This window comes from Callorhinus ursinus, unplaced genomic scaffold (assembly GCF_003265705.2).
Source record: "Callorhinus ursinus isolate GAN/ISIS: 27379988/994484 unplaced genomic scaffold, GSC_fseal_2.0 scaffold7, whole genome shotgun sequence".
Lineage (NCBI taxonomy): Eukaryota > Metazoa > Chordata > Mammalia > Carnivora > Otariidae > Callorhinus > Callorhinus ursinus.
Window position 1 is genome coordinate 70119810 of NW_027397069.1, and position 20239 is coordinate 70140048.

The window sequence follows — 20239 nt, forward strand, 5'->3', positions numbered from 1 at the left end:
ACACACACACACACACACACACACACACACACACACACACACACACATTCTGTTTCTCTGGAGAATCCTAATACATGTGGTAATGCCAGAACCAGGACTATAGCCTGTTGGTCAGACTATATTCATTTCCCAAGGAGAGAATAAAGGAAGAAAGGGAAAGAAAGAGTGTAGTCAAAGGGAAGAACAAAGCATACACCTTTGTTTTTATTTATCTCTACTTACAGCAAACAGATTAAGTGTAAAAGCAAACCAACTTATACATACATATTTTAATGTTCTAGAACTAAAAAAGTTTGGCTTAGATCATAAATTATCTCACAAAAATAAATATTGCATGTGTTTCCTTTCAGGCCCCTCTTAAAACAGCTACACACAAATGCATTTATTACCAACTTCATTCCAACCAGAGTTCCAGAATTATTAAATCTCTATTTCACACCAAGGATGACAGACCCCAGTTACTGATCTGCTACTATGTGATGATTAACAGTGACAAAATTAATCTTTATTTATTAAATAGGATTATTAATTGTTAAAGTTCAACTTCACATATCAAACAAAGAACTTTGTAACTCTATCATCTCAAACCAGTGTGTCCATTAATAATGAAGACAATTTTATTAAGCAAATGCTTCAATAATATTCTGGGGCATTATTAAAATGATGTTTTTAGGGAGTCTGTGCCAATTATCCATCTTAGTATGATGTTTCTCTTGGCAAGTCAGCAACTCAACCAATTAGTTCAATTCAAAACATTAGAAATCTATATAGGTCGGCTAAGGTCAATATTGCCACATTTCATCTAAACCTGAATGAAAAGAAGCAAGGAATGAAATTAACTATTAATTATATTTATTCTTATAGGGTAAATATTTCATCTGCAAATAATAACAAATATTGAAAAAGTTTAAAAAGTCATGTTATACAGCTTCTGAAGAAGATTCTTTAAAGTAAATACTTTACATTAGAAATTCATATATAAAAAAGTATTCATATATGGGTTTCTAATGTAACTATAGTTGAACATCATATAACCTCAAAACTCCAAAATCTATTTTTTAGTTAGCAGGAAGGTGGGCACATTTAAAAACAACAACAAAACTGCGATAATGAATCTTCCTTTAAAAAATTGAGAACAAATTCAAGAAGCAAGCACCTGACCCAGTAAGATCCAGACTAGGGGCAGAGGTTACCACTTTAATGACACAATGGTTCCATGCGCCCGTGTGCCTGTGATGCACATAAGAGTTAGGTGTAAGGAGTCACACACAGACAATACAGGAACTCTCACTCCAAATGGGGAAATCAAAAAGGTAGCAGGACACAAGTAATATATCACAGTTCGGAAAATATTTTGGATAAATTGACTACTAAACAGATAGCAGTGGCATATAAAGGGGGTAGAGGAGTGAGAATGGTTTGCTCTGTGAACAGGAATATTTTATAACTGATATCATTCACAGCTGCCAGCATATGGTGACAACAGAAAATAACTACTTTTCATCTGTTTCATTATTATTTTTAAATCATCTCCAGACAGTGCATCCCTCTGATACTGGCATCTAGAGTGCACTGCTCCCCCTGCCCCCACCTCCTGGCACACCACTAACAGAGACCTTTGAAATGACATATCCTACACCATCCCTAGGTCAAAGACAACTCATTTAGGCTGCACCAATAGAAACAGCTATCCCAAAAGAGAAGTAAAAAAAAAATTAAACTTTATAATTATTTTCACTACTGTAGTTAATATTACTGTAAGTGGTTTAAGTATATTACACATTAATAATTTAAATACTGGTTTGTATTATTTGTATTCATCTAATAAACATATATATTTTAATAATGAAAAATAATTTACTATAAAAAGAAAATGTAGTGTCATCTCAGCATAATTAGGGAAAAATACCCTTTTGCCAGATTTTATTCTTTTAGAGATCATAAAAAAGGTCAGTAGTTCAAAAGTAGTAATAGTTTTCCCCTAAGCTGACTCCACCCCTAAAGGTTGAAATTTGTTTTCAGATTCATAAAAGGAGCCAATGGATTTGTCCTACTTCTGTTCTATAAATCCACTATGAATATTCCCATAATATTAAAAATAAAGTTCACATAAGGAAAAAAGTTGTTTCAAACAAATTTCTGATGTTATCGGTTCCAGTCTAAATGCTTTCTAGGTATAAGAAGTAGAGATAAAATAAATACCATTAAACATATTGAAAGGAGATTTATTGAAGATAGAAGAAAGAACTAGAAACTATGACACTGAAACATCTGAAGGTATTAAATATACAGCAGCCTGGAAAGAATATGTGCAAGAGGCAGATCAGCTCTAATTCAAAGTCTACAGGGTTTTTCCAATGTAACACATGTGATTAGAGACCAAATCATCAGTTCCAGAATTGTGTTTATAATTGTTTGGAATGAAGGCATTGTTATAAACTTTACTATAGTTACCACCTTTCCAAAGAAAAGAACTACAAAAGCACAATGTAATAATGCAATAAAGGGAATTTGAGATTTAAATTTTCATCCATGAAGAGTAATGAACAATGCACAATTTAATGAACATCTTAATGCCAGATGGGTTTTAAAAAGGCGTAAATTATTCTGCCATGTAAAATAAAAATAAGAAAGCCAATTTCTGAAGTTTCTAAATTCTTAAAAATTCAATGTACCTTAACATGGCAAGGCTTCTGAATAAAGCTCTTAATTATGATTAATAAACATGCTACTAATATAGTGAGGCTTAAAAAGTAAGCAGATTGAATTAACATCTCCTCATCTAATATGTAACTTAGTATGCAGTAGGCTCCAAAAGTTTCATTTCCAAGTTATTCATAAACATATCAATTTCTAGAGTTTGCCTAGCAGTTAATAATCAAGCAAGTCAATACTTCATTTACAGACTTAAAAGTAAACAAAAGCTTAGGAAAATAAATGTGCCCTCTTTCACTTCTTCAGTGAACCCCAGCCACTTTATGTCTGAGAAGTAGGATGCATCATATAAACAGCACAAGGCTAGACTATGTTATGAGACTATAGCACTCTCACTCTATAAGGTTTGTAGGTATATGCACCACTAATATCTAGAGACAACTAGAAAATCATCCAACTATAAAGGCATCTTTCTAGCTTAGACCTAACTACATAGCAACTTACCAAATCCCTGTGCAACACCCAGTTAGCATGCAGGTAGTGAATCCCATCTAGGATCTGATATAATAGTGACTTCACCATTCCCCGAGGTAACTGAACTGGCTTCTTGTTTGCTTTAGAAGCTCTGTGAAACTTGATTATATGCTGAAAGAAACAAAAATATCACCAGAAGCTTAAAAAGGAAAAGAGGGAAAGATAATCTGATGTATAATATTTTCCTGCCAGAAAAAGAAACACTCAGGGATTTCCAAAGATATTGAAAATATAATCTTACATTCTGCTGGATAACATAAATTTAAAATTTCCTAATAACTGGAGCTAAAGTTTCATTTCCTAAGCATATGATCATGTCTCAGAAAATAAATGATTGCAACACAGAAGCAGAGAATAATGTGATTTTATTTTGAAAGTGTAATTAAAAATTACTTTCAGAGTATACCTGATCCCTGTATACCTGGTGGAAATTTTCAAGAACAGAATCTTTTTTATCTGTAGTGATTAAAAGAAAAAAAAAAAGCAAATTTCAAGAGATACTCCTGGGTTGGCTGACACAGCATAGATGTGGTACCTATTTACAACACATGGGTTATAAACAAAGCAAAAAGCAAACAGGGAAATTATTTCAATAAAATACACAGAAGCATAAAGAAATAACATGTAAATGACCAGTTCACATTGAAAATATTTAGAAAAATGAAAGATTCAGATGAGAAAAAAACAGCCTTAAACCCATTGAAAGCTTTCTAGGAATAGTATCAGTGGACATCTGGTAAAACACAATACCACTTTATAAACAGAAAAATCACTTTATAAATAAATGTACCTCAACAGAAACAAGATCCAATGTTTCAAACTCTCTTGACAGGTTTCTTCATTTTAATTAAAGCACTTTTAAACTGTAAGAACACCTACAAGTCAGGTGAAGTCAACCCTGCTGTGTGTAAAACACGGGTATATGCCTGGCACCTCATGTGAACACGAACAGACTCTTGAGCAGTATTTCTGAGTGAATATTAATAGCATATTCTTGAAATTAATAAACATAATTGACATATTTTATATTAGAGGTCAACATTTTCACTTCCTATTTTCTTATGATATAGAAAGTAGAACATGGATAAAGAATAACTAGTAATTAATGAGTGAAGAAGTTTTACTTTCCAAAGAAAAAATATATAGCAAAGACTACCTGGTGGGAAGGTAAACTCTATCAGTCAGCATGCATGTAGTATGATTAATCTATACTTTACTAGCAGCATTACACTATTTTAATTTTCTTCTCAGTTATTTTTCCAAAGTATTTAAAAACAGTCAAACAAAATAGAGCTACAACTCAATAATCTAGAATGTTCTGTTACCTATCCTAAGAAATGGTGTGACAATAAAGTCTGTTCACCTTAATAAGAGCTAGTGGTTCTCTAGAGCTTAATAAAAATAGACTGAAATACATCATTTTTAACAATTAAAATCTGCCAGAGTAAGAATACAAGAATATGTAGGGAGGTACAATAAATGATGCCATATGCATTTCTTTAGCTAACACTTTCATCAGTGTTTAACAAAATACTTTTTTTTTTTAACCAATATTTTATAACTACAAAAAACTACAGTGGGGAAATCTCTTACCTTCATTTTTATTCCAGGGCTATATAACAAATATGTGGTGTGCTTATCATGAAATTTCACCAACACCTAAGCGATTTTTTTAAAATGACTCTTTTTACTGGGGCTGTTTTTGTTACCCTCTGCCGCCTTACCCCAGCTAATTCATTTCAATATTCCAATTAAAATAAGAAAATAAAATGGATAAAGGAGGTTTTAGTAAAGTCAATTATTTGATTTTTATTAAAATGAACATTAAAAGTCCTTATGTGACTTAAATATTAATAAGATGACAATAAAGCCAATGATGACGATATATACACATCTGGCAACACTGCATGCAGCATAATTTGCAAAAGTATAATTATTATACCAACATGTAAAATTAGATATCACATACTAGCCTGCTAGGAATTATACTGAATACAATACTATCTCCTATGTTCAACTATTACAAATCATGTTTTATTACAAATCATGTTTATAAAGCAGCCTAAAAAATTTCTCATAAATTTGGGTCATATAATTTGATTTCATGTTAGGCTTGAGTATGAGTGTTCAAGTCAATATTGGCCACCCTAATTTAACAAATTTTTATTAACAGAATCCCAATTTGATTTGATTTGATTTATTTTTAAAAGAACAGAAGCTACAACAACAAAAATATTTACAACCAGCATTGACCTTGGACTGTAGTTTCATAAAACAGAAAATCTGACGTCTACTTTCAGTTCAAAAACAATTCTTTCCAGATAACATAAAAACAATTTGAATCAAACTGCATTTACTCATGGAAAACAGGAATCTACAGAGCAAAAAATATTTCTTATAAATCTCAAAGTATATGAAACCCATATAAGTGTCAATTTCTGAAATCTGTTGGTTAAAATTATGTAAATGAGGCTAGTACTGGAAATTAGCAAAAGAATTTAAAACTATTTTACTGTTTTTAGAAGGCTAACTTACTTTTGAGCAATTTTACTGGAATTTCTACTAGTTTTATTTCAAAATTTTGTATTTATATTTACAAACTACAGCTGAATGAAAAATGTAAATTTTAAAGTTATCTAAAATTGAGCCAGAAGATTATAATCCCTTGCATAGCAGTATCAACGGTCCCAATTTACAATGGTTCAACTTAATTTTTTGACTTTATGATGGAGTAAAAGCGACAAGCATTCAGTAGAAACTATACTTCAAATTTTGAAATTTGATCTTTTCCCAGGCTGGTGACATGCAGTACAACACTTGTTCATGACTCCGGGCAGCAGGAGCTACTGCACCCAGTCAGCAAGAGTAAACAACCAATACATTTACAATGATTCCATACTCATACAACCATTCCGTTGTTCATTTTCAGTACAGTATTCAATAACTAACATGAGATATTTAACACTTTATTATAAAATAGGCTTTGTGTTAGATGATTTTGTCCAACTGGAGGTTGATATAAGTGTTCTCAGCACACTTAAGGCAGGCTAGGCTATGCTGTGATGTTCGATAGGTCAGGTGTATTAAATGTATTTCTGACTTAATGAGATTTTCAATTTGTGATGGTTTTATTAGGATGTAACCCTATGTAAGTCAAGGAACATCTGTATATATGTTTTCTCTTGTATTTATCTCAATAAATGCACAACCAATATGTAAGTATAAATACAGAACAGTATACAAAACACAGTGAAATACTTAAAGATCTTATTACTTATTAAATACCAGAAAAAATATAGTTCACAGAAGTGAAGTACTTGTTAATTAACTCAATGTAATATTGGGTTTTTGTTTACCTGTCTTATTTTCTAAACTGTAGTCTATGTTAACATGTTTTACACAAGATTGATCAGGATATAAGTTTTGTGAGTATACTTCAAAGTTATTTTGGCTATCTTGCTATTTTCATTATATATCATAAACTCTTATCCCCAAGATGGCATTTCAGACTTTCAAAGAACATAACTGTTATGTTTAATAAAGGAGTAAATTTTATAGTTACCCAAGACTTATGTAAATACCAGTCTACTGAGTAAATACAAAATACTGAGTTAGCTGTTTGTAATTCAGCTATTTAGCCAAGATAAATTTAAATTCTCAGTTTATAATAATTTTTATCAATATAACATCATTTTTCTCATTATATTAGCTAACCTAATAAAACTAATCTAATTGACTGTAATTACTTCACTTTGAGAATCTTCAAGGATTTAATTGGGAGCTCTCTTCCACAAAGAATTCTTCCTATACAAGAACATGCCCAATTCAAGTAAGTACAATATTGAACTTCTGCTGATGGAAATAAGAAATACATTAGAATATAGAGTATTAAGTATGAATAATATCCAATAAATGATTAACAGTATGCTACTTTTGTATAGTACACTTAGTTTATAAAGCTTTTCAAATACAAAATTGCTCTTCAGAAAAATCCTGTAAAAAAGCAGGAAAAGTACCACATTTTACAGATGGGGTTGGGGGGTACTACAACTTCAGAGCCATTAAGAGACTTACTTAATGTCATATAACAGACAGAACCATAAATTTCAGTCTAGTCTTCTAAATATAACATACTTATCTTCCTATATGAGGATACCACTTTCTCATTTTATATTCCTTTATAGAGTAAAAGGAAACGTGCTGCTTTTAAATTCTATAACAAAATAGCTATTACAGTTACTTTTTAAAATTTTATCAAAAATCTATAGCTAGGAAACAATACTGAGTAATTGTTTATACTCTTCAGATTCTACTCTTTTCTGTAGCATGTTACAAAGTTCAAACTGGCAAGATCAAAATGTAGTAATACAAAGCCAAATTACCCTAGTCTTGGTAATTCATCAACCATATTCTATGAGGTTACTTTTATTTTTAAAATGTAAATCTCATAGTAAGATAAACTAAAATTGTTTTTCGTCACTCTTAATCCCTGATTGAAACCAATGGCTCAATGTCTACCAGCAATTCACCTTACCCAGAGGTCATGTTCAGCGTAGTCAAACAGAAGCCATACTTTCCTATCAGCATGAGACAGAAATACCTTTTGAAGAGAGATGACATTTGGATGCTTAAGCTCTCGAAGTAACTGAAAAACAAGGAAGATCAATTAAAAATCTTTGCCATGAAAATAATGTTAAATAAATCATACATTTGTAATTCACAGAAATATAAACCCAATGGTAATCAACCCTAAAAATCTAGTAAGTACCCACACTATTTTGAAAGTGTCCAAATAGATGCTTCAGTAACAAATGCAGAAAAACTCTGGGGAAAAGATACTGAAAAGATATAACTGAGTAAATCTATTTTGTTGTTATTGTTTAGTTGGTTTTTACTTTTGCTTTGGTTTTTAATTGTGATAAAATATACATTAAAATCACCATTTTAACAATTTTAAGTGTACCATTCAATAGCTTTTAAAAAACTAATTGCAACATTAGAAAATATAACATTTGTCAATATCAAATATCAGATGAGAATTAAGATCTGTAATTCTGTGAGATATAGTATCTATTTTTTCAGTCATTTAAATTATATAGTTAAGATTTTGTAAACTTTTCATAAAATAATAAAAAACTTATACAGAGGCATCTAAGTAGAAAACATTTTTATGGGTTTAATCCTTTTCATTTCCTAGGTCATTCTATTTAAAATCTTTTATTGCCTTATCTTATCCTCATTTATTAACCAAAGTGGCCCTAATAATCCATCAGTTAAAAAGTATTCCCACTCTGCCAAGAAAAAAAAAAAGGAACAGCAGCAGTAACAATGACAAGAAAAAATTTCTCATGAAGCCTGATACTATGTCTTTATCAGTTAAAACTGACTTATACAGCGCCTTGCCAATGTTTTCCAAATACATGACAGCCATGTGAGAAAGTCAACTTATGACTTTAGTACCTTCTATAAGAATACTGCTACCAAAACAAGAATTAATATAAATGCAATGTTAACAATATATTAGGGACTCTAAAATGAATTCAGCCAAGGAAAGACTATGAAAGGACTATCTATTAAGTCATTTATATTAATGATTATTCTCTGGAAAGTGATAATTATTCAGGAAGAAGATTAAATTCAAGTTATATATTTCTGCTTTTAGAATATAATTTCAAATTTATGAGACTTTGGAGATTATACACAAAGCCTCAGAAACCTAAAGGCCAGTATCTAGGATTAACCATTTCCTAATTAATAAACAAGGCAAAGAATCTGATAGGGAAAGCCTAGACGTCAGGATTACCCAGGATCATCTAGCTGGCTCCAGAGCTAAACCTAGTGCTAAGTTCATCTTAGTTCTGGGTCAGTGTTTTCTCCATTACCTCATGATTGGAACACACTTCTCTGGCACTATTTCTAATCCTTTCTGGAAACTGGCAGGGTAGAAATTATAACAAACTCCAAAGCTCTGGCAAAAGTTCTCGCCAATTATTAGAAACCTACATATAAAGCTATTCTTAGTATCTCCTCAATTTCACCTCCAAGATGAGGCTTAGCTCCTGAACTGGAAAAAAACCAAAAAACTAAAAACAAAAAAGACCCAGCAGCAACCATTTTATTAAGTTCTTCGTAAGTGCCAAGTATGGTGCTATGACATGCATTATGTCACTTAATCACGAATTACCCTATATAGTATTTATATTACTTCTATTTTATAAATGAGGAAATAGTGGTTTGAGGGGATTAAATAATTTGCTCATGATCACGGTCCTAGGTAGTGGTTCTAATCAGGATTTTAATGTTTTTAAAATTACTTAATTGACTTTTAAAATACAAAGTCAGCACTCTAAGGTCTAATAACACCTTTTTTTTTTCCTTAAGATTTATTTGACAGAGAAAGAGCAAAGTAGGCACAGTGGCAGGCAGAGGGAGAGGGAGAAGCAGGCTCTCCATTGAGCAGGGAGCCCGATGTGGGGCTCGATCCCAGAACCCTGGGATCATGACCTGAACCGAAGGCAGATGCTTTACCGACTGAGCCACCCAGGTGCCCCAAATACCAACACTTCCTAAGACCTAATACTCTGGAGAACTATTTCTTGTTACATTCCAGAGGCACAGATATTTTAAGTATATAATAGGTTGTGAACTGGCCAATGGCAGGCATGTGTCTTGCTCACGAGGGCGCTGCTACCTTCTAACACCCTGCCTGGGCACCTGGTAGGCACTCATTAAGTTTTTGATAAATAACGAATTTGTGAATAAATAAAATACACAAATTAAAAAGCATCATATAACACACCCTTTGGCTTCTGATCTGTGGACTAAGATCACTGCTTTCATCACAAAAACCTTAATCCACTTCTTTAAAAAATCCACTTCTTAAAAAAACTAATCCACTTCTATTTTTAAAACATCCAGCTAATTAGTCAGACAACAAATCTTCCAGGGTAATGATTTAATAATATATTAACAGTAAGAGCTATCATTATCATAAGTAATTATAATCATAAGTAGGTAATTAAGTAATAGTAAGTGTTATGGACTGAATCGTGTTCTCCTCAAATTCATATGTTGAAGCCCTAACCCCCAGTACCTCAGATTGTGATTGTATTTGAAGATAAGGCCTTTATAGAGGCAACTAAGTTAAAATAAGGTCAGTCATTAGGGAGGCCCTAATCCAATCTGAATGGTGACATTCTAAGAGGAAGAGGTTAGGATACATACAGAGACACCAGGGCAGCTTGTACAGATAGATGGCCACTGAAGAGACCATAAGAGGGTGATCGTCTGCAAACCCAGGAGAAGCCACAGAGGAAACCAACTCTGCAGACCCTCTGAGAAAGTTAAGTTTCTGTTGTTTAAGCCACCCAGTTCATAGTATTTTGTTATGGCAGCCTTGGCAAACTAATACAGCAAATAACTACTATTACTGAGTAAACACTCTATGTTGGGTGTTTTAAGGGAGATTTATCAGGAGATGGGTCACTATGGGGTTAGAGATGGAACTGAGTCTCAGTGAGGAATTATGTCTAAGTCAATATTTCTTTTTATTTTATTTATTTGACAGAGAGAGACAGTGAGAGAGGGAACACAAGCAGGGGGAGTGGGAGAGGGAGAAGCAGGCTCTCCACTGAGTAAGGAGCCCGATGCGCGGCTTGATCCCGGGACCCTGGGATCACGACCTGAGCCGAAGGCAGACACTTAGACGACTGAGCCACCCCGACGCCCCTAAGTCAATATTTCTATTGAAGTACTTCCAAAAAACCAGGGCGCTGGGCTACGTTTAGCAGGACTAACATTAACCAAATGCCTTCTACACGCCAGCCACTGTGGTAGATGCACTAGGTCCTGGCATATAAAATGTGCTAAGACTTGCTGAAGTCCTCCAGTGGGAGACAAATGCAAGTAAGCACACAATCCTAATGCTGTGGCTGCAGTAATAGTAATTGATTATTTATTGAGAGTAGCTAACATTTACCTAGAGTTTATCAGGTCCAAAGAAGTATGCCAAGTTCCTCATAATAAATTCTATGAGACACTATTACCATTTTACAAATAAGGAAACGAAAACACAAGGAAATTAACTAACTTGCCTTGGGTCCTAAAAGCTAATAAGTGGCAAAGCTAGGTAAAGCACAGGTAATCTGACCAGGGCTTTAAGTGCTATAGACAGTACTTTGAGACTGGTACTCTGACGCTGTGACAACATCCCAGAGTTTTCCCAGCTGATGAAAAGCACTTCAGCATTTCATCACCCCATATAGAAACAGCCCATAGCATGTAGATACCTATTTAACATTTTCTAAGGGGTTTTTTTTTTGGCCTTTTTGAAGTTTTCACGTTAAAAAAAAACTAAAGAAAAGGTCTGAATAGATTTAAGCAATGGTTTCCATCACAGAAATCACCTAAATTCTTCTAATTCTACTGGGAATAAAATCTTATAATTTTCTGTACTAAGATCACTATAAAATATACAAATGTCTTCATACATCATTTGTCATAAACTTAATTCATTCCAATTGTACCATACAATAGCACACTTAATCTGAACACTTAAAGTACAAATATAAAATAAATTAATAACATTTAAAACTGTATCTTGTCAATAAATATCACTTACACCAGTGAGAAAATAGGAAATAAAACCTCTGATATTCTCAAAATGACACAGATTTCTAATATTAAAATTTTACAGCATGGCAAAAATAATAACTTCTGAATTTATGCCATGGGTATGATGATAGCTAAGTTGAAATTCTACAACTGTATACAGAATACTGTTCCAAAATTATTTCAATTATTTTGTTAAAGCTGTGGAAGCTTTCTTCAATCAAATTATTATAAGTTGATAAAAACAAAACCAAAAACAAACCCTGAGGTGCCTAGATTAAAGCAGATGTGAACTTTAAAAGTAGAGTCTGGAGCTTTACCTTTGCTCCCCTAGCTCCCTTATTCCAACTACAAGACTGCCTCTTGGAATACAGTAGATGGTCCATTGAAGCATAGTTTGAAAACCACTAAGCTAAAGGGATTCTAGCTCACAAGAAATTCTGTTAATACAAAACAAACCACTTACAATAAAATGAGGATGAAGACATGTAATGTTCTTAACTTTAGTAGAAATACTCCAGAGTTCTTTCCTTCTTCCCTCCCTTTCACAAGTATTTACTGAGCAAAGACTGTTTCACGCTTAGCACACACTGGTGAAGAAATGTGTTACAGTCTAGTGAAAACAGAAAACCAACAAAAAGAAATGCCTTATAATGTGTTATAAGTGCTGTGAAAGAAAACAAACTGGGGGCAGACTGTAAGAGAATAAAGGTGATGAGTGGTGGGGAAACAGGACTTGTCAGAGGAAGATTTAATGAACGGAAAGAGGACTGATAAGATGTGCCAAAAGAGATGGGATTTTTTTTTCTTTTTGATTTTTTATTATAGAAATTTTTCAAACATAAATAAAATAGAGTAATAAAACAGACCCCCGTATATCATTATCCACTCTCAGCCTATCTCATTTTATCAACATTCGTACCCACTCTTCCCACCTTACCCTGGATTATTTTGAAATAAATCCTAGATCTGATATGATTTCACCTGTAAATATTTCACTATATGTCTCACAAATATAGGATCTCTTTTCTCTTACCACATGGAAATAAAATATCAACAATAAACTACCTCAAAAGACTCACATTTAAAAAAATTTTTTATTAAGTTTTTTTATTATAATTCCAGTGTAGTTAACATACAGTGCTATACTAGTTTCAGATGTATAATATAATGATTTGACAATTCTATACATTACTCAGTGCTCATCATGGTAAGTGTACTCTTTAATCCCCAACCCCTATTTCATCCATCTCCCACCCACCTCCCCTCTAGTAATCATCAGTTTGTCCTCTATAGTTAAAGTCTGCTTCTTGGTTTGACGTTTTGCCTTTTTGCATGTTTTGTCTCTTAAATTCCACATGAGTAATATCATAAGGTATTTGTCTTTCTCTGACTTACTTCACTTAGCATTATACTCTCTAGCTCCATCCATGTTGTTGCAAATGGCAAGATTCCATTCTTATGGCTGAATATTTCTGTGTGCGTGTGCACGCGTGCACACAGGCGTGCACGCACACACACACACCTCGTCTATTCATTCATCTATCGATGGACACTTGGGCTGCTTCCACAATTTGGATATCATAAATGATCCTGCAATAAACAGAGGGGTAAATGTATCCCTTTGAATTTCTGGGGTAAATACCCAGTAGTGTGATTACTGGACTGTAGAGTAGTTCTATTTCTAACATTTTGAGGAATCTCCATACTGTTTTCCACAGTAGCTCCACCAGTTTGTATTCTCACCAACAGTGCACCAGGGTTCCTTTTTCTCCACATCCTCACCAACAGTTGTTGTTTCTTGTGTTTTTGACTTTAGCCATTCTGACAGGTATACGGTAATATCTCGCTGTAGTTTTGATTTGCATTTCCCAGATGATGAGTGATGTTGGGCATCATTTTTGTGTCTGTTGGCTATCTGGATGTCTTCTTTGGAGAAATGTCTATTCATGTCTTCTGCCCATTTTTAAATTGGGTTATGTGTTTTATGGGTGTTGAGTTATATCAATTCTTTATATATTTTGGACACTAACCCTTTATAAGATATGTGATTTGCAAGTATCTTTTTCCATTAAGTAGGTTGCCTTTTGATTTTGTTGACTGTTTCCTTCACTGTGCAAAAACTTATTTTGATGTAGTCCCAATAGATTACTTTGGATTTCATATCCCTTGCCTCAGGAGACAGATCTAGAAAAATGATGCTATAGCCAACGTCAGGGAAATTACTGTCCGTGCTCTCTTCAAGGATTTTTATGGTTTCAGGTCTCACATTTAGGTCTCTAATCCATTCTGAGTTTATTTTTATATATGGTGAAAGAGAGAGGTCCAGTTTCATTCTTTTGCATGTCCAGTTTAGCCCAGTTTCCCCAAAACCATTTGTTGAAGAGACTGTCTTTTTTCCATTGTATATCTATTCCTTTGTCAAAGATTAACTGACCATATAATTATGGGTTTATTTCTGAGTTTTTTATTCCATTCCACACATGTGGAATGGAATAAAAATTAAATTATAAATATATATTTTAAGATTTAATTAATTTATTTGAGAGCAAGGAGTGTGAGAGCAAGTTGTGAGGAGAGGAGCAGAGGAAAAAGGACAAGCAGGCTCTAGGCTGAGTGTGGAGCCTGATGCAGGGTTCAACCTCACAACCCTGAGATCATGACCTAAGCCCAAATCAGGAGTGAGACACATAACCAACAGAGCCACCCAGGCACCCCTAAAAATTAAACACTATATTTCTAAATAATCCATGAAAAAAAAACAAAGAAAACTGAAAATATTCTGTACTAAATGATAATGAAAATACAATGTAACAAAACTTATGGAATACAAGTAGAATACAGCTTGGAGGAAAATTATAGTTATTTTAATTGCTTATTGCAAAGAATAATTTAAAATCAATGACCTAAGGCTCCACCTTAAGAAGATAGAGAAATGCAAGTCCAAAGTAAAAGGAAAAGTATAATAAAGATAAGAGCAGAGATCAATAATATAGACAGAAAATACAAATTTCAAACCGCAATGAAACAGGACATCACCAAAGAAACTACAGATGTGAAAAGATAACGGAATATTATGGACAAGTTTGTGTTAATAAATTCAACAACTTAAACAAAATAGACAAATTAGATACAAACAAATTACAGGGGCGCCTGGGTGGCTCATTTGGTTAAGTAAGTGTCTGCCTTCAGCTCAGGTCATGATAGCAGGGTCCAGGAATCGAGCCCCGCACTGGGATCTCTGCTCAGTGAGAAGTCTGCTTCTCCCTCTCCCTCTGCCTGCCATTCCCCGTGCTTGTGTTTGTGTACCACCCCCAAAAGTCAAATAAATAAATAAAATTTAAAAAAAAGAAATAGACAAATTACATAAAAAATACAATATATCAAACACAAGATGAAAAATAAAATCTGAGAGCTCTTTATCAACTAAGTAAATACTATTGGTTGGTGAATTCTATCAAACATTTAAGAAAGAAAAACTATAAATCTTACAAAGACTATCAGAATATGGGGGATAAAAAAAGGCTGCCTAATGTGTTTCATGAGGGTAGCACAATCTTGATACCAAAGACAAAGACATTACAGGACAGATACAGACCAACATCCTTCAAACTCATTCACTTCAAACTCCTTTACAACACATTAGTAAATCAACTCTAGCAATATATAACCAAGCAGACATTATTTCAAGAATGCAAAACTGGATAAACATTAAAAATCAATGTAACTGGTTGGAGGAGCAAGATCGCAGAGGAGTAGGAGACCTAAATTTAGTCTGGTCCCAGGAATTCAGCTGGATAGGGATCAAACCATTCTGAACACCTATGAACTCAACAGGAGACTGAAGAAAAGAATAGCAGCAACTCTCTGAACAGAAAAGCGACCCCTTTCTGGAAGGTAGGACATGCGGAGAAGTGAATCCCAGGCAATATATGGGAAGACAGACCGCGGGAGAGGGAGCCTCCGTCAGCCAGCTACCAGCAAGTGATAGGGCAGCAGAGCACAAAATCGGAACTTTTAGAAGTCAGCTCCGCTGAGGGACGTCACTCCAGTGGCTAAGCGGGAGGTGGAACCCTCACTGGGACAGTGTGGTGTCAGGACCCTTGGGGTCGCAGAAAGACCGGGGGGTGCCTGAGTGCGGCAGAGCTCCCAGGTATAAAAGCGGGGAAGCCGGCTGCAAAGACGGAGCGAAGGAATGGGCTCTCAGCTCAGGGTAGCCATAAACTGTGATCCGTGGCACAGTCGGGCCGCTGCTCTTACAGCAGGGACCCAACAAGCAGCAGACCCGGGGAGACTCTCCTTCCTTCCTCCCCGGGGAGGAGCAGTGCAGGAGCGCACCTGAGGGATCTGCTGGGTTTGGAGACTCCACTCGGGGTCGGGTGCCAGACAGAAATGCTCAGTCACAGGCCGGGTGAGCACAGAGTGAGGCCAGAGACTGGGGAGACGGGAGTGATTAAATGCTTTTCTCTGGGGGCTGACTGAGAAGCAGGACCCCAAATTCTCGGCACCTCCAGGGCAGAGATTGGGAGGCCACCATTTTCACTCTCGTCCTCCAAAGCTGCACAGAAAGCTTGCAGGGAACAAAAGCTCCCAAGAGCAAACCCGAGAAGATTACTTAGCCCGGCCCCCTGCAAAGGTGGGGAAATTCTGCCTCTGGCAAAGACATCTGAGAACCACTGCAACAGGCCCCTCCCCCATAAGATCAGCAAGAACATCCAGCCAAGACCAAGTTTACCAATCAATGAGAACCGCAGAACTTTAGCACTAGGGGAATACATCACATAGAATTCATGGCTTTTTTCCCCATGATTCTTTAGTCTTTCAAAGTTAATTTTTTTAATTTTCTTTTTCTTTTTTAATTTTTCTTTTTCCCTCTTTCAACCAACATCTTCTCAATCCCTTTTTTAAAAATCTTTTTTATTTTTCATTTTTAGAGTCATACTCCACCCCTTCATAGTAGTTAACCTTATTTTTGGGGTGTGTGTGTGTGTGTGTGTGTGTGTGTGTGTGTATAGATATATATATAGATATAGATATAGATATATATGCAATAAAAAATGGAGGCTCTGCTAGGATAAATGAGGCAGAAGAGAGCTTTAGTGATATAGAAGACCAAATGATGGAAAATAAAGAAGCTGAGAAAAAGAGAGATAAACAACTACTGGATCATGAGGGCAGAATTCGAGAGCTAAGTGATACCATAAGACAAAACAATATTAGAATAATTGGGATCCCAGAAGAAGAAGAAAGAGAGAGGGGGGGCAGAAGGTATATTGCAGCAAATTATAACAGAGAACGTCCCTAATTTGGGGGCATCAAAATCCAGGAGGCACAGGGAACCCCCTTCAAAATCAATAAAAAGCGGTAAACACCCTGACATCTAATACTAAAACATACGAGTCTCAGAGACAAAGAGAAAATCCTGAAAGCAGCTCGGAACAAGAGATCTGTAACCTACAATGGTAGAAACATTAGATTGGCAACAGACCTATCCACAGAGACCGGGCAGGCCAGAAAGGACTGGCATGATATATTCAGAGCACTAAATGAGAAAAATATGCAGCTAAGAATACTATATCCAGCTAGGCTGTCATTGAAAATAGAAGGAGACATAAAAAGCTTCCAGGACAAACAAAAACTAAAGGAATTTGCAAACACAAAATCAGCCCTCCAAGAAACATTGAAAGGGGTCCTCTAAGCAAAGAGAGACCCTAAAAGCAGCATAGACCAGAAAGGAACACAGACAATATACAGTAACAGTCACCTTACAGGCAATACAATGGCACTAAATTCGTATCTTTCAATACTTACCCTGAATGTAAATGGGCTAAATGCCCCAATCAAAGACACAGGGTATCAGATTGGATAAAAAAAGAAGACCCATTGATATGCTGTCTGCAAGAGACTCATTTTAGACCCAAAGACACCTCCAGATTGAAAGTGAAGGGGGTGGAAAACGATTTACCATGCTAATGAACACCAAAAGAAAGCTGGGTTGGCAATCCTTAGATCAGACAAATTACATTTTAAATCAAAGACTATAATAAGAGATGAGGAAGGACACTATATCCTACTTAAAGGGTGTATCCAACAAGATCTAACAACTGTAAATATCTATACCCCTAACATGGGAGCAGCCAATTATATAAGCCAATTAATAACAAAAGCAAAGAAACACATTAACAACAATACAATAATAGTAGGGGACTTTAACACCCACCTCAGTGAAATGGACAGATCATCTAAGCAAAAGATCAACAAGGAAATAAAGACTTTAAATGACACACTGGACCAAATGGACTTCACAGATATATTCAGAACATTCCATCCCAAAGCAACAGAATACACATTCTTCTCTAGTGCCCATGGAACATTCTCCAGAAGAGATCACATCCTAGGTCACAAATCAGGTCTCACTGGTACCAAAAATTGGGATCATTCCCTGCATATTTGCAGACCACAGTGCTTTGAAACCAGAACTCAATCACAAGAGGAAAGTCAGAAAGAACTCAAATACATGGAGGCTACAGAGCATCCTACTGAAGAATGAATGGGTCAACCAGAAAATTAAAGAAGAATTAAAAAAATTCATGGAAACCAATGAAAATGAAAACACAACTGTTCAAAATCTTTGGCATGCAGCAAAGGCAGTCCTGAGAGGAAAGTATATAACAATACAAGCCTTTCTCAAGAAACAAGAAAGGTCTCAAATACACAACCTAACCCTACACCTAAAGGAGCTGGAGAACAACAGCAAATAAAGCGTAAATCCAGCAGGAGAAGAAAAATAAAAAAGATCAAAGCAAAAATCAATGAAATAGAAACCAAAAGAACAGTAGAACAGATCAACAAAACTAGGAGCTAGTTCTTTGAAGGAATTAATAAGATTGATAAACCCCTGGCCAGACTTATCAAAAAGAAAAGAGAAAGGACCCAAATAAATAAAATCATGAATGAAAGAGGAGAGATCACAGCCAACACCAAAGAAATACAAAGAATTATAAGAACATATTATGAGCAACTCTATGCCAGCAAATTAGATAATCTGGAAGAAATGGATGCATTCCTAGGGATGTATAAACTACCAAAATTGAACCAGGAAGAAATAGAAAACCTGAATAGACCTATAACCACTAAGGAAATTGAAGCAGTAACCAAAAATCTCCAAACAAAAGCCCAGGGCCAGATGGCTTCCCAGGGGAATTCTACCAAACATTTAAAGAAGAATTAATACCTATTCTCCTGAAACTGTTCCAAAAAATAGAAATGGAAGGAAAACTTCCAAACTCATTTAATGAGGCCAGCATTACCTTGATCCCAAAACCAGACAAAGACCCCATCAAAAAGAAGAATTACATCAATATCCTTGATGAACATGGATGCAAAAATTCTCACTAAAATACCAGCCAATAGGATCCAACAGTACATTAAAAGGATTATTCACCATGACCAAGTGGGATTTATCCCTCAGCTGCAAGGTTGGCTCAACATCCACAAATCAATCAATGTGATACAATACATTAACAAAAGAAAGAACAAGAATCATATGATCCTCTCAATAGATGCAGAAAAAGCATTTGACAAAGTACAGCATCCTTTCTTGATCAAAACTCTTCAGAGTATAGGGATAGAGGGTACATACCTCAATATCACAAAAGCCAATCTATGAAAAACCTACAGCAAATATCATTCTCAATGGGGAAAAGCTGAGAGCTTTCCCCCTAAGGTCAGGAACGCGGCAGGGATGTCCACTATCACCACTGCTATTCAACATAGTATTAGAAGTCCTAGCCTCAGCAATCAGACAACAAAAAGAAATCAAAGGTATCCAAATCAGCAAAGAAGAAGTCAAACTCTGTTTGCAGATGATATGATACTTTATGTGGAAAACCCAAAAGACTCCATCTCAAAACTGCTAGAACTCATACAGGAATCCAGTAAAGTGGCAGAATATAAAATCAATGCACAGAAATCAGTGGCATTGCTATACACCAACAAGACAGAAGAAAGAGAAATGAAGGAGTTGATCCCATTTACAACTGCACCCAAAACCATAAGATACCTAGGAATAAATCTAACCAAAGAGGCAAAGAATCTGTACTCGGAAAACTATAAAATACTTACGAAAGAAACTGAGTAAGACACAAAGAAATGGAAAAACCTTCCATGCTCATGGACTGGAAGAACAAATATTGTGACGATGTCAATGCTACCTAGAGCAATCTACATTCAATGCAATCCCTATCAAAATACCATCAACTTTTTTCAAAGAAATGGAACAAATAATCCTAAAATTTGTATGGAACCAGAAAAGACCCCAAATAGCCAGAGGAATGTTGTATAAGAAAGGCAAAGCTAGTGGCATCACAGTTCTGGACTTCCAGCTCTATTACAAAGCTGTCATCATCAAGACAGTATGGTACTGGCACAAAAACAGACA

At 35.1% G+C, this 20239-nt stretch overlaps 1 protein-coding gene across 6 annotated transcripts in view; it reads right to left on the reverse strand.

Annotated features, from left to right (window-relative positions):
• Positions 1–20239, reverse strand: part of CDK8 (cyclin dependent kinase 8) — a 145289-nt gene that overhangs the window by 42469 nt on the left and 82581 nt on the right. For 5 of the 6 annotated variants that reach the window (XM_025875164.2, XM_025875162.2, XM_025875161.2 and 2 more), the window contains 2 exons: positions 7724–7834; positions 3160–3300 (listed from right to left, as the gene is read on the reverse strand). In XM_025875164.2, the coding sequence (XP_025730949.1) occupies positions 3160–3300; positions 7724–7834 (252 nt within the window). Of the gene's footprint in view, positions 1–3159; positions 3301–7718; positions 7835–20239 lie in introns of all 6 variants that reach the window. The other variant, XM_073894756.1, reaches the window with a different exon arrangement.